This window comes from Schizophyllum commune (genome assembly GCF_000143185.2).
Source record: "Schizophyllum commune H4-8 unplaced genomic scaffold SCHCOscaffold_6, whole genome shotgun sequence".
Taxonomy (NCBI): Eukaryota; Fungi; Basidiomycota; class Agaricomycetes; order Agaricales; family Schizophyllaceae; genus Schizophyllum; species Schizophyllum commune.
In genome coordinates, this window is record NW_026089543.1 from 436,032 (window position 1) to 449,852 (window position 13,821).

A 13,821-nucleotide genomic window follows, 5' to 3' on the forward strand; every position below is an offset into this window, starting at 1 on the left:
CCAACGTGGTCGCGATTCAACACAAGAGAGGAGCCCTGGGCGCGCGATTCCAGGCAGAAATTCGTTCTTCCGTCTTTCCAATTCAATATAATGCACTCCGACGCCGCCGATCACACGAAGATCAGTAGGCTATCGGCGAACCAAGGCGCTCACCCCCCCTGAGATGCCTTCACACCGGGGGAATCAGCCGACGTCAGGGTCTTCCGTCGTCGTGGTCTCCCTTTTCGCTCGTGGTCTCTTCTTTCGTCCCGCCACCACGTCCCGTCCTTTCCAACACGTCCCGCGCAACCACTGACGGCGCGGCGCGCACGGTAGAACCCGCCCGCCATGTCGCTCTCGGCCTCCGCCCCCCCTCCCCCGCCCTCGGACGCACCCTCGCTCCCGCTTGGGGACTCCGCGCCCGCGATCCCTGTCTCGAGCCTGTTGAATGTGGACCAGACCATCGGCGCGATGTCCATCGGCTTCTCCCTCTCTTGCTTGCTCTTCGGCGTGCTCTCGACGCAGGTGTTCATCTACTTCAGGCGATACCCGCACGATATGTACGGGTATAAAGCCTTCGTTGTCTGCATCTGGTGAGTGCGAACGCCAATGCGATCCCCCCCCTCACGCGCGCGATCCCCCGTGCGCATTAGCGGTCCCCCGAGTGAGCGCGCTGTTAACGCGTACAATCTAGGATGCTAGAACTCATTGGCCAAGTGCTCATCGGGTACGTCGCGCGCTCATAGCGGACATAGCTCGCCGCTGACCCTCGCAGACACGCCGTGTACTACTACACCGTTAGGTACGCGCAACGTCAACTCAATTCAATCGCTGGCACCGCTCATCACCTCCCCTCCCCCCAAGCCACTTCGCGGAACCGCTGGTATTCATCACCGGGAACGTAATCTGGACGCTCATAGTGCAGATCATCTTCGGGGTGAGTCCCTCGTCACTTCATCCCGCGCACCGCGGGTAGTAACGTCCATTCGCAACCCACCCAGGACATCGTCGGCTCCCTCGTCAAGGCGTGCTTCGCCCGTATGTGGTCGCGCTCTTCGGTTTTCCATAGAAAGCTGATCATTTCCGGATATAGTGAGGGTCTACCGCTGTGAGTGGTACGCGAAGAGTCCGCCATGCGCGCGCTGATATCGGTTCCCAGTCAGCGGTCGCAATTGGTGGGTTACCGGGGGCATCGTGAGTGTTTTCATTCACTTTCTCAGAGTGGGGCGCTCATCTCATGATTGCTCTGTTCAGTTCATATTAATTCTCGGGCAATTCGGTGGGTGGCCGTGGCCGGCGTCGTCGTACATCCATTCAGCGGACTGACACTCTGTGCGCAGGGCTTGGTATTGGTACGACATCCCGCTTTCATTCGCAGGATTGGGGGTTTACCATGTGGCAAAAAAGCGTATTCCCAACGCTCTTTCGTCCTCGACAGACTCGTCTTCCTTCCGAAGCTCAAGGTCAGTCGTCTCTTCCCTTGCCCGTGCGCATCCTACTCACACTACACCCATTGATATAGACGATCGCGACGCTCGCGCTGAGTGCGAACGTCGCAACTGATGCCACGATCGCCTTGTCCCTGTGCTTCTTTCTGGGAAAGTACCGCACAGGGCATCGCAAGTACGTGTTTCTTATTCAACTCCCTTCTCACTCCTCTATCACATCCATCTCCCTTGATAGTCGGCTGACCACGCGTCCCAGGAGCGACACTATGGTCAACAAACTGACGGTGGGTGCATTTCGCCGGGCCATGTGGCGTGTTGAATACTGAGATGATCTGGTTTGTCCGCGCGCGCAGGCGTATGCGATTAACACGGGTGAGTGGTGTTCATGCTTCCCTTCGCGGCATCCGCTGGGACTTCCCGACATTCGGATGGGCTTCGCGGCATTCGCATGGTCGCGGCATTCGCCTGGGCTTTGCGGCATTCGCCTTGGATTCGCAGATTCGCTGACCGTAGTGTGCAGGACTCTTGACTTCTCTGATCAGCCTGGCCACTCTACTCCTGGTATGTGTTGCATCTCGAAGTGGAAGGTCTTCGGAGCCGCGACAGTAACCATAACTAACGTTTTCCCAGTATAATCTCCGGCCGCAGACCTTCGAGTTCATGGCCATGTTCTTCGTCGTGAGTACTTTACCCTCTTACCGGAGAAATGCCGTATATCTGACTACCCCTACCTCTCCTTAGCTCTCCAAGTGTGCGTACCGCTCCAAGTTTCCCCCACCCCACGCGCGCTCCCTCCGTCGCTCAACCCTTTCCCTCTCTCGACTCCTCGTACAAACTAACGACGCCGTCTGTCAACAGTATACGCCATCACGCTCATGTGCACGCTCACGACGCGCAAGATCATCCGCGGGCGCGGCACGGACCGCGAGGCGAGCGGCTACACGGGCTACAACTACACAGGCGGGCAGACGTCCTTCATCGGCGGCACGGCGACGACGAATTCGGTGTACAAGATCAGCCACCACAATCGGACGGCGGGCGTGCCGCGGGCGCCGCACTCGCATACGCATCAGGTGCGTTCGATTATGGGGCTGGTCGATTGTGTGGCCGGTCGTGGTGCGCACGCGATGACTGACGCCCTCGCAGCTCAGTGCCCCGCTCGAGATTGGTGTCCGGCAAGAGGTGTCGGTGGTTTCCGATATCGAGATGGACGAACAGAAGGCGTTCCAGGTGCGTGGTGCTCGAATCGCATATTCCTATCAACCTCTCACGAATCCGACCAGCTTCCTCAGCCTGCGAGACCAGCGGCAGTGCGTCCGCCCAAGGGCGATTACTTCTGAGGATAGCGCGCCACTTCAATCATGGTGTGCTCTCGGTTGCACGGTGCGGCCTCATATGCATAGCGCGTCCTCATATGCGCGGCGCGGCGTGATAATGCACGGCGTATGTGCGGCTAGTGGAGACATGGACTCTGGTGATAAAAGGATTGTGTTACGTACAGATGTCCATTTTGTGGATATGTCCCAGTTTGTGGTTAGTTAGAAGATCTCTCCAGTGTATTCCTCACATCGTGTACTACTTACTATCGTTGAATCTGACCGGGTCTTTCTCTAGCGCCCGTACTACAAGCATCTAGCGCAAGTTGTTCGAACCTGCCAGCTACGCCATGAAGAGGCGACGATGTCCATCTGCAGGCTCATGATAACTTCGAGCATCGTTCTCACATATTACAGACGCCGACTCTGTTGCAAGAACTGGCCCATCGACGTCAAGCAGACCTTCCCACTTTGCAACAGTCTAAGCCCCTCCTTCGCTGAAGGTCCATATGGTAGCAGAGTTCTTGCGTAGTTCTTACGCAGAAGATACACACGAAGGGACACATGGGAGCGGAGAAGAAATTCACAACAACGGAAAAGAGACTCCCAAGACGCGGTGCACATGCACGAAGCAAGCAAGGTCGGACTGTAGCGTGGCCCGGGTGCTTCCGAACGTCACGTGCTTTTATGGCACACAGTCATGTGCGCGATGTTCGTGTGGCGTCGTTCTCGTGCGTAGTGACAGTGCACGCTCCTTTTCGAGTGCCATGGTCAGAGAAAATAATTCTCGTTATTCCCTTACGACTATAATACATTTTCACGCTGACATTTCAGGGTCCATGCCCACCACTGCCCACCTACTCGTCCGCCACTTTGATCACCGCCTTCCCTGTGTTGTACCCCTTCTGCACCGCAACGAACAGGTCTCCGACCTTGTCCAGTCCCTCCGCAATCTCCTCCCGGATCTTGACCTTCCCAGTCGCAATCCACTCGGGAACCTCCTTGTAGAAGGCGTCCATGTACTTGCCTTGGATGCGGGAGACGATGAAGCCGTGGATGTGGAGGGATTTGCGGAAGACGAGATCCCAGGTCTGAGGGGTGGTCAGTACGAGTTTTGAGAGTATGTTAGGGGAAGGGGGAGAGACGTACATGAATCGGTACCGTGCCAGTGTTGTAGCCGGAGATGGCACCGCAGGCCTGAGGCGTACATTAGCATTATCATCATCCTTTTTTGCGCGATCTACTCACAATAATCCGCGCTCCATCCGCCGCGTTCTCCATCGCTGCCTCGAGAGTCTCGCCGCCGACATTGTCCCAGTACACGTTGATAGGGCCTTCCCGCTTCAGGATCTCGGCGGTGTTTTCGGTCTTGTAGTTGAATGCGACGTCGACGCCGATCTCCTTCATGAACTTGACCTTGTCCTCGGAGCCGGCGGACGCGATGACCTTGCAGCCGGCCATCTTAGCGATCTGGACGACGAGGGAGCCGACGGCGCCGGCGCCGGTGGAGACGAAGACGACGTCGCCCTGGGTGCGGGGTGGTAGTTAGCGTCATGGTTTATTGTTGCTTGTTTGTATTGCAACGCTAGCAGAGCACGGCTCACCTCCTTCACATCCGCATACTCCTTCCACGCCGCGTACGCGGTCATGCCCGGCATGCCCGCGCTGCCGACGTACACGGACCAGGGGATGTTGTGCGTGTTGGGGAGAACGCGGAGGGAGGCGCCGGGGACGATGATGTACTGCTGGAAAGCTGGGGCGAGGGTTAGTATACAGTTAAAATCCGTTTGTGACAAGACGAGGTGAGGTGGGCTGGGTGTGGAAGAGGGAAGGGGGGAACAAAATACTCACGAATGAGGCCATAGACATGGTCGCCGGCCTTGAAGCACTTGTCCTCAGAGCGCACGACGACGCCGACGCCGTAGTTGACCAGGCTGATGGGTAGAACGGTGAGTGAAGAGTAGCGGAAGCAACCGCATGACGCTCACGGTTGGCCGAGCTCGAATGAGGGCTGGCGTCGCAAGGGTTAGCACACAAGACCTGAACCTGAACTGGCTTTACGCACGATATACGAGCTAAAGTTGCTGGGCCGCATGCGCCCGCGCAAGTAGGGATCAATGGAGAGGAAGAGGACCTTGACGAGGACCCCGCCGTTCAAGGCAACGGTGTCCGGGTCGATCGTGTCCTTGTCGTCGTACACGATGTGCTTCCCGGGGACGGGGTAGTCCTCGGGGACGGCCGCGAAGACGGACTTGGCGTTCTTGACTGGCGCCATTGTTGGATGAGAGTCGATGAGTGGATGAGGATGAAGATGGAGATGGAGATGAAGATGGAGATGAGCGTTCAGAACAAGTGGGGATCTTGCGCTATAAAGAAGGAGCCCCGCGTAGCCGATTCGGCCATTGATCACTATTTCTCAGCGCCGCCCAGGCTTGGTCAGGACTTGGTCAGGACTCAAGAGCGTCCCCCCGCGCCTGGAAGCTTCGCGAGCCGCCCTCCTTGATATGTGGGACAGGTCTCAACGCATGGATTCCTGGCATGACGTCCAATCGCAGAACTTCGACCGAGCGGCTGGACGGATGCAGAGGCGGAAGAACATGAAGAATCCAAAGGATCGACGTGACATCACTCCGGACCGGCGCATAGCAATAACCGGAAGTTGCCTGAGTTGGGTGTGCCATTGTTCTCGCTGAATCCTGCCCAAGGAAGCTAGTTAGCTGATACATGGGATGTCCGAGGTAATAGGTTTGTCGAGCGTGTTGTGTACTATCCCAGCCTCTGCCCCGACCGTTTCAAGACAGAGGCCGGAGGCGGGTGCGTTTTACTCCAGTGAGACGACGTCGAGGACAAGGGCGAGAACTGTAGTCGAGGGAAGATATCATTTTCCCTCAGAGCCAAGGCCAGAGTGTAGCTGCAGGTCGTTGCGAGAAGAAGAAATTCAACTGTGACGTTGATGTGACAGATCACGTGCTCGTCCCGACGAGTAACACTCGTGTACAAGCCCCAAGACAAGCCCTTCTTATGCGTCAGAAGGTATGTATCCAGAAAAGAAGGCACGTCATTCGCCTTACATACACACATACAGAAGCCCAAGCTAAAAGTACATCGTGAAGGAGATCGTGGTCTACTATCGTAAAGCACGAGAGGCCGTAGCCAAGAGCTACTCTCATGTTGACATGCAGCGGTCAACAGAAAGCTTGGCCGGGTCCGGGTTACCCCACCTGCGCATATCCTGTCAGCATTGCATCGAATGCAACACAAGAAACAACGCACCAGTACGGGAACGGCACCTCCTTCCCACTCGCGCCGAACACAGCGAAGCTGAGGATGAACAGGATGACCTGACTCCCACCATCCAACGCCGCAGACAAGAGGTAGTTATACTTGACGAACCACCCCGGGTACCGCTTGCGCATGTACCACTGCGAGACGAAGCCGATCACGAGACAGGACCACCACTGGCCGTTGACGGAGTAGGGCAGGTAGCCTATGTAGAGCGTGAGCACGGGCACGTTAATGTAACGTGCCGCGCGGGCAAGCCAGCTCTTCTTGTTCGGGCTGAAGCGCCAGATGAGGTAGAAGGGGAGAGGGATGAAGAAGCCGATGATGCTGTGGGGAGGATGGGTCAGCAGTCGATCGTGAATGGGATAGAGAAGAGGGAGGGAGGGGACGAGAGGGTTGAAGAAAAGACGCACGTAGAGAAAGGAATGATCCAGTATCCTGACGGTTTGCCGACGGTGAACAGCTCTTGACCCAGCGCGCCCATGGCAATGGCCGCGGAGTTGAGGCCCTGGATGATCCAGCCGCTCCATACACGGGTGCCCGTGGGGTCCCTGAGGACTTCACGGTTGGTGGATACGATGCTCTTCATCACTGGGGAGGACGTCAGAAGAGCGTTCAGGTGCGGCGAGGGCTCGCAAACGTACTGGTGTAGTTGAACACGGCACCGACGATGGAGCCCAGCATCTGCGCGATGAAGGTGACTGTGTAGAAGGTAAGTATACAGTGATATATTGGGAGGACGAGAAACTTACAGCGAGGCGGCACCTTCGTGTACTGCGCAAGCTTCAGGTCTTGCAACATGTACAGCGTCTGTGTGGCCGAGCTGTTGCCGTACAGGTTGGCGTACATGACAGAGCTGGGAGGAGGGTTGAGCATGCGAAAAGATAGTCGGACGACCAAGAAGCTTACATAGGCTCGCCAGGGTGGATGAACGCGGCCAAGATCTGCAGCGCAAACTTGACCTGGATAGTCATACCCGTCGTCGCGTTGATGAAGCCCAAGAAGATGGCGATGATCCCGCTGAGGACTGCGCGCGATGTCAGACGTGCACGAGAAGGCATAATGCGAGAAGACGTACTGGAGAAGACAAGGATGCTCCAAGCGGGCTGCAGGACGACACCCCCGGGACCACCGTAGCTGCAGCCAATGCAGACCGCAATGCAGACGACCCAAAGCGCGGCGTATACCCATTGCGGGACCTCGGCTGTCATCATGTCAGTCATTGAGTCCGCTCTGTTCACTGAATGCACCACTCACGATACTTCTGCATCTCCTGATAATGCGGGTCGTTGATATGCTTCGCATGCCCCTTCTTCAAGAAAGCGAATCCGCCAAACGCCTGCTTTAACTCCGGGAAGTACCAAAGGAAGATCGTCGTCACACTGGCGCCGACCGACAAGTTATACGCCAGCTGCGAGATCGCGTACGTCGTGGTGTAGCGCGGGAGGCCCACCGCCTCGAGCGCGGTCTTGTTCAGGTGGTAGTCCGCGGTGATGATAGAGGACTGGTCGTACGTCTCGCCGTCGTCGCCGAAGAGGGAGGTAGACATCCAGGGGAGGTTCCGCCCGTTAAAGACGTTGTTGTAGTAGCAGAGCGTCATGACGAGGTAGCAGATAGCCATGCCGAGGTAGGAGTTGACCTCTAGGGGGTGGGTTAGGTGGGGTAAGACGAAGAGGGGAGGAGACAACGTACGGGTGCGCAAAGGCCAGACGAGCGGGTTGCCCTGAGTGATGAGAGTCCACGATGTACCGAAGGACAGCAGCCCGAGACCCTCGTTACTGGAACCAGCGCCGAACAGGTTGCGCAGGAACGCGTGCCGCCCATTGTCCGCCAAGCAGATGACGGAGATGGCGGTGAGGAGGGGGAAGGGGTACTGTGGGATCCACTCCCAAAGGAAGATACCGGCGAACTAACAGAGTAAGGGTAAGTATATGGTTGAGGTCTGGACATACGGCAAGACGTACAGCGAGCCAGAAGAACTTCCGCTTTTTCTGGTTGAGAGAGCCGTGGAAATGGAGGGACTGCAGCAAGTTGACGACAGAGATGTACGTCGGGAAGAATGCGCTATGAAGCCCGTCAGAACTTTTGAGGAGAGCGAGTTCATGGCGAGACATACTAGGTCGGGTACACAAGGAATGTCCGCACTGTGGACCATGTGAGTGACGCGCATCGTATGAAGTGGACAACACATACACATCCCAGCAACACCATAGCCGATCATTTGCGAGGCAAAGATCTGGAACATCGCCACTGCAGGGTTCAGTCTGATGTTGTAGAAGAGGTCTATCGCGAGTGTCAGTCACTGCACTGCGTGCATCTGCCAGCGGGAAACATACCCAAAGCCGCGACAATTTCCATCCCGAGCGCGACATTAGACGCCGTCGAGGACATGATGACGATGATCGTGTGCTCCCTATTCAGCGCAATGATTAGCTCTGCCCGCCGCCGAACATAGTGCGGGAGACGCAACGCACTTGATGGAGAAGGGCCCGGGGTTGAGATAACGCCAGAAACCACGCGAGGGCATTACGCTGTGCATGGCCGTCCCAAGCACATACGCGATGATCAGGCAGAAGAGCTGCGAGACGGACGCGTTCTGCGGCTTGAAGGTGTAGATCGTCGCGAGCACCTGCGGAGTATGACTGTCAGCGATGCTTGTACCTCAAAGGCGTGCGCGGACGTACCGAGGTGAACGCGCTCAGCCCAATGCCAAGGAAGATCGCACGGAAGGTGAAGACAGGCAGCTCGGGGTCGTCGCGCGCACTGATGACTTGCACAGCGACATCTGAGGCCTTCTCGATGTGCACCTCGCCCGCCTCCTGCACGATCGCCTCGACGTCGTCTTCCTTGTCGTGCTTCTCCGAGATCTTGTCGAATGAGTCTGACCGGTTCATGGGGGACACCGGTCCCAGCTCGGGGAGCTGGCCGACGAAGTCCTGGTTCTCCTTCTTCTCCTGCATGGTGAGGGCGGGAGAGGGCCTGGCGAGGGAGGGGGAGACGGGCAGGTAAAGATGTCACCTATCATGCCGCGCTTCTTAAGGTGGCGGGGAAAGCTTATCATGTGGGCGGTGGGGCGTCCGCCCGATAGCAGGTCGAAAATATTTACTTGGGCACAAATCCTCCCGAAGTTCAACCTTCGTCACGTGCGAAGGACGTGCTCTTCACGCTCGACCTGAAACTGACACAATAGACTGAGAACTGCGCGAGTAGTGGCCAAAGAACCTGCACGGTGGCGACATCAACAGACGCTCTGCAAGGGGACAGCGAAGCCGTACCAGATGCGATGAGATAGCCACGCGCTGATCATTCGTTTATCGGCGGGGGCGGACATGCGGAGAGCGCGATAAGTGCGAAGCGGCAATGGCCTTGACGTTGGGCGTCTCTATCTCGCCGAGAACCTAAGCCTTCGATAACTTCCGCGTCCCCCCTGATCGCCGCTGCGCGCCTTCGGACGCAGCGCTTCGGCCGGAGGGATGATCGCGCCCTGGCGGAACTCGCAGGCCCGGGCATCACTATTGGTTGAATGGTTCGGACAAGAGCCTCTCAAGCCCAGTGCATTCTTCCGAGGCCTATGTACAGCGTCTATATGAGAGATAAGCGCGACGGACAGGAGTACAATATGTGCCAAGGGCTATCGAAGCAAAGCTTGGAAAAGGTACACACTGGAGAAGCGTTCCTCGACTATCTTTTCCAACAGTGGCGATCCTTCGGTGGCGGCGCTGCTGATGACGAAGGTAGCGAGGGCAGACGCGGCTGCCTTCCGGCCCGTCGTTCATTGGCCTCCCACTCGTCGTCCTCGAGATACTGCTCTACGGCGTATCTCTCCAAGCGAGAAGTACCAGCACACGGACCGGGATGCTTAATACCCATTTCCTTCATCTTCGCGTCGCGTTCCGCGTCATCCTCATCAGCCAGAGCGATGTACGCCCGCGCCACTCGCCAATCTGCCTCCTTGGTGAGCGTCTGCAGTCGCTTCTCTGCTCGTTGTCGTGCTCGCCTGGCTTCGTGCTGCGCTGCTTCTTGCGGCGTTTGCGCTGCGGCGAGCTTGCTACGCGCGGATGGCGGCAGAACGAGGAATGTACGGGTGTGCAAGAGATGCGGGGTCGTGCTGAGTGTGCTAGGGGGTAGAGTATTGAGCTTGCAGAGTTCCCGCCCCTACGAGCATTGCAGGTGAGCGGGGGAGCATTAACGCGGGAAGGTCACGCACATCCACAGCGTACTTGAAAGATATCCCCCGGAGGGTGTCTCCGCGCTTGAGGTAGTACTTCAATGGCCCATCTACCTCGTGCTGGACATTTGAAGGGTCAGGCTGAGCGTCTTGTGCGTCTGAAGGCACGGTCTCGGATGCGATGATTGCTGAAGATGGCGCTGGTTCTACTGGTTCATACGCTGGAGGGGGTTCGCGTGCGTCCGAGTCGTCTTCGTCATCGTCATCGTCCGAGCCTAAAACGAAGGTGTCTTCATCCTTCAGTCCCCCGTCAATGTTGACTGGCGTGTTCAAGGTAGTCGGCTTGGCCGCGGTGCCAGAGTGCCCCACCACACCGACACCGCTCAAGCAGGCGAGGCAAGGATCATATCTTGCTAAGCGAGGGTTGGACGAGAGGCAGGATGGACAGATCGGACGACGACAGCACTTGGTGTGAAAGGCAGATTCGTATGATTTAGGCGGCAGCGATGATGAGCAGGCCAGGCATAGGTTCGTGTTAATGGTCATGGTGGGCAGAAGCAGGTCGTCAGCGCTGCGGCTGGCGTTGACCGGCAACATCGGCCCGGGCGGCGCAGCCCCCGGCGCGCGCGTATCAAGGTCAGGACTCAGGAATCATCCAAAAATCATGTATTAGTCCACTGTGCGAGTGTATGTACGATGCGAGCACAAGCGAAAGCACTTATTACAGAAACAATCATCACGGAACATAAGTAGATAGCCTCGTTCGTATCTCTCCTACCCTTTCAACTCCACCACAATATTCAAGGTCATGATCACCACATACGACGCAATGAGGAACACGCCCCATTTCCGCGTCAGGTAATAGTCATTGAACGGGATGAACAGCAGCGTGCTCGCCAGCACAAACAAGAGACCGATCGTGCTGACCACGAGCGTGCGCGAGTAGTCCAGCTTATACGGCGTCCCCGTCTGCGAGGTCACGTACGAGCCGGAGATGCCGACGCCGAGGAGGATGTTGAGCATCGGGCCCCCAAAGCACGCGCTGAAGCCCATGATGGGGGCGAAGACGGCGACAGACATGTTGGCGACGAGGTCGGCGAGCGAGTTGCCCACCGCGAAGATGGTGAGGCCGATGATAGCGTCGGAGAGACCGAAGATGAAGCCGAAGGTCTATGAGAGGGATGAGTATGAGAAGGGCTTGGATAGAGTAGATATGAGCCACTAACCTGGAGCACATCCACGACCTCGTCGGCGATGGCCATGATCCAGACTACGGCTACGAGGAAGCCCATCGAACAGCGCACCATGCGGAAGGTGGGGTTGTCCCCTTTGTCGCCGAAGACAGTCACCATGATGCCGATGGTCAGCCCGGCGATAACGCTCGCCAGCAGCAGCCAGCCACGGTGCGAGTGCCCAGCTGCATGACTTTAGCAAGGGCACGGCAGATGACAATGCGCGACCCACCGAACAGAACGCCGATACAGAACAACGGACCGAACACACACTGCGCCGCCATAAGCCACTTGTTGAAACCCACGCCATGCAGCTCCTCCTCGCGCTCCTCCTCTGCCACGAGCGTCCGCTCAATGCCCTCCTCCTCAAAGTCGACCAAATTCCGCGTGCTTGTATCAAACCCCTTCTCATGCCCATTCATATCCCCATTGTACGGCGTCACGACCACAGGCAACGTCAGCGTCAGCATCAACAGCGCTGGCGCGGCAAACAACGACGCGACCTGCCCCAGCACGCTCTTCTCGCGAAAGCCGTGCAGCGAAGGGAAGAGGACGTGTGCCGCGCCGCGAAGGATGTATATTCGCGACGGCTTCGCGACCTGCGCCTCGTTGTCGGACTGGTAGTCGAGCGGCATGGCAGAATGGATCGTCGTGTCCTCCGTGTTGTAGTCGTGCTGATCGCTTGGGGACGGGCTGCGCGGCGGGCGGTCATCGAGCGGGAGCCCGAGGGTCGCATCCCAGGGGTTCTCGTCCGTCGGCTGTGGCGTATGCGACCGCGACCGCGGCGGGTGGTGGTGCACGGGCGAGTGGTAGTGCCCGCCCGCATACGGCGTAACGGGCGTATCAAATACGCTGAGCTGCGACCCCGAAGCCTGATTCTGCAGCGAGGAGACCACACTCCGGAACTCGAGCGCACCGATGAGCGAGAAGGATGGCATTTGGGAGAATTGCGGGCTTGACGGGTTGGAGGTGCGGTGTTGCGAGGACGGTCTGGGTGGAAGGTCGATCTGCAGGCGGGGAGGGCCTGGGGTGGACTTGGCGCGTGGACGAGTAGGTGTAGAGGGAGATGTGACTGTGAGGGAGGGGACGCTGGATGCTTGGGGGGTGTAAGTGTGCGAAGCGCAGCTTGGGCGGACCACGTACGGTCGTCTCGGTATGGCTCGTCCCATGCAGGCGGAGGGGGCATCTCATCGTCCTGATATTCAGCTCGGATGAGCGCCTCGGCTTCGAGTATGCGTCTTCTCCGCTGTCGCCACCAGGTGCCGACAACCACCACAGCAACGTACACGAAGTACAGCACGACCAAGGACCCGGCCTCCCAAGGCCGGATCCAGCCGTCCCAGAGGATGATGAACGTCAAGGTCACCGCAGTCGTGAAGAAGCACACGTCGCGCAGGAAGGGGCCCCGGTCGACGCGGAACGGCTTGATGATGCACATCGAGCCCACGACGCATGACACGATGAACGTCGCCGCGCCGAGCAGCTCCCCGATAGCCAGGCTGCCCGAGTTCGCGCGCATCGCGGAGAAGGTGGAGAACACATCGGGGGAGCCGTTGCCGAACGCGAGGAAGGTGACGCCCGCGACGTTCTCGTCCAGGCCAAGGATCTGCGCGATGGTCGCGAGGTTCGGGGTGAAGAAGTCGGAGGCGCTGATGCCGAGGGTGGAGAACAGAAAGACGAGCCATAGAACGAGGCCGGCAAAGGCGGCGGGCCGTAGGGGCTCGGCGGTGCAGAAGTAGTGCTTGAGGTAGTTAATGGATAGGAATGTGCGCGAGCCCGGGCAGCTAGTGATGATATGTGCACACTGCTCGGCGGTCGGGAAGGAAAGGGGGCGGCACTGGACAGGTGTTGAGTAGTATCCCAGGTCGTTAGACTTGCTACGCACCTCTCCTGCCGGCTCATCGTCCGCCCCCTCCACGAAACGCTTGATCAGGCTAAGAGTGCTCGTGTGCGCCGGGGCTACCTCCGCATAGCGACTGCGAGACCAGAGCGCAACATTGATACAGAGGGCTACGACGAAGAGCAATTTAGCGGAATTGTTGGACATGACGAGGCATGCAACCTCATGGGAGGAGCGAGCAGATGTATGCGAGGGGCACTGCCGGTTTGATCTATGAGCATATGGTTCCCACGAGTGCTATAAGCGCTCGTACCTACTTTAACGTAGCCCTCTACCGGAGAGAGACCCAGGCCGTGGCAAGCACTGGAACGGCCGCAAAGGAGACTACAGTCAAGGACAGATCGGTACGGGCGACAGGGAGGGACGAGGACGTATGTGACAGCAAAAGGTGGTCACGCAGGCGGCATGATCACAACGAGCCTAGCGCAGTCCCCTCCGCCAATTGCCGTGAGTGTATTTCTAAGTTAGTACCAGTACAGCATTCACGCCAAATATC

The 13,821-nt window shown here is 57.9% G+C and overlaps 5 protein-coding genes across 5 annotated transcripts; 1 reads left to right on the forward strand and 4 right to left on the reverse strand.

The window, feature by feature from the left end:
• The first annotated feature begins 265 nt into the window (after nt 1-265).
• SCHCODRAFT_02625079 (uncharacterized protein) lies at nt 266-3,074 on the forward strand. Its single transcript, XM_003032323.2, has 19 exons — nt 266-572; nt 674-706; nt 755-781; nt 844-916; nt 981-1,017; nt 1,073-1,087; nt 1,139-1,173; nt 1,234-1,258; nt 1,320-1,331; nt 1,387-1,442; nt 1,502-1,602; nt 1,684-1,711; nt 1,781-1,799; nt 1,948-1,988; nt 2,058-2,105; nt 2,169-2,178; nt 2,286-2,500; nt 2,574-2,657; nt 2,711-3,074. The coding sequence occupies exons 1-19, from the start codon at nt 328-330 to the stop codon at nt 2,765-2,767; spliced, it is 1,161 nt and encodes a 386-aa protein (XP_003032369.1). The 5' UTR covers nt 266-327; the 3' UTR covers nt 2,768-3,074.
• A 391-nt stretch (nt 3,075-3,465) lies between these two features.
• SCHCODRAFT_02541321 (NAD(P)-binding protein) lies at nt 3,466-5,328 on the reverse strand. The gene is made up of 7 exons (XM_003031885.2): nt 4,809-5,328; nt 4,732-4,754; nt 4,595-4,677; nt 4,348-4,496; nt 3,992-4,270; nt 3,893-3,940; nt 3,466-3,834 (listed from the first exon to the last, which is right to left on the reverse strand). The coding sequence occupies exons 1-7, from the start codon at nt 5,016-5,018 to the stop codon at nt 3,601-3,603; spliced, it is 1,026 nt and encodes a 341-aa protein (XP_003031931.1). The 5' UTR covers nt 5,019-5,328; the 3' UTR covers nt 3,466-3,600.
• Nucleotides 5,329-5,745: 417 nt separating this feature from the next.
• Nucleotides 5,746-9,268, reverse strand: SCHCODRAFT_02625086 (OPT superfamily oligopeptide transporter). The gene is made up of 15 exons (XM_003031884.2): nt 8,710-9,268; nt 8,500-8,654; nt 8,362-8,438; nt 8,219-8,308; nt 8,142-8,169; nt 7,990-8,089; nt 7,718-7,934; nt 7,283-7,666; nt 7,104-7,229; nt 6,935-7,052; nt 6,778-6,881; nt 6,670-6,726; nt 6,439-6,616; nt 6,017-6,352; nt 5,746-5,964 (listed from the first exon to the last, which is right to left on the reverse strand). The coding sequence occupies exons 1-15, from the start codon at nt 8,983-8,985 to the stop codon at nt 5,910-5,912; spliced, it is 2,301 nt and encodes a 766-aa protein (XP_003031930.2). The 5' UTR covers nt 8,986-9,268; the 3' UTR covers nt 5,746-5,909.
• Nucleotides 9,269-9,706: 438 nt separating this feature from the next.
• SCHCODRAFT_02502713 (uncharacterized protein) lies at nt 9,707-10,739 on the reverse strand (the record flags this gene model as incomplete). The annotated part of the gene is made up of 2 exons (XM_050343137.1): nt 9,707-10,180; nt 10,233-10,739. The coding sequence occupies 2 exons, from the start codon at nt 10,737-10,739 to the stop codon at nt 9,707-9,709; spliced, it is 981 nt and encodes a 326-aa protein (XP_050199908.1).
• A 104-nt stretch (nt 10,740-10,843) lies between these two features.
• On the reverse strand, nt 10,844-13,683 carry SCHCODRAFT_02625092 (uncharacterized protein). The gene is made up of 6 exons (XM_050345278.1): nt 13,583-13,683; nt 13,311-13,523; nt 12,569-13,262; nt 11,658-12,521; nt 11,420-11,610; nt 10,844-11,363 (listed from the first exon to the last, which is right to left on the reverse strand). Exons 2-6 carry the CDS (start codon nt 13,470-13,472, stop codon nt 10,968-10,970), a joined length of 2,307 nt encoding a protein of 768 aa, XP_050199909.1. The 5' UTR covers nt 13,473-13,523; nt 13,583-13,683; the 3' UTR covers nt 10,844-10,967.
• Between the last annotated feature and the right edge of the window lie 138 nt (nt 13,684-13,821).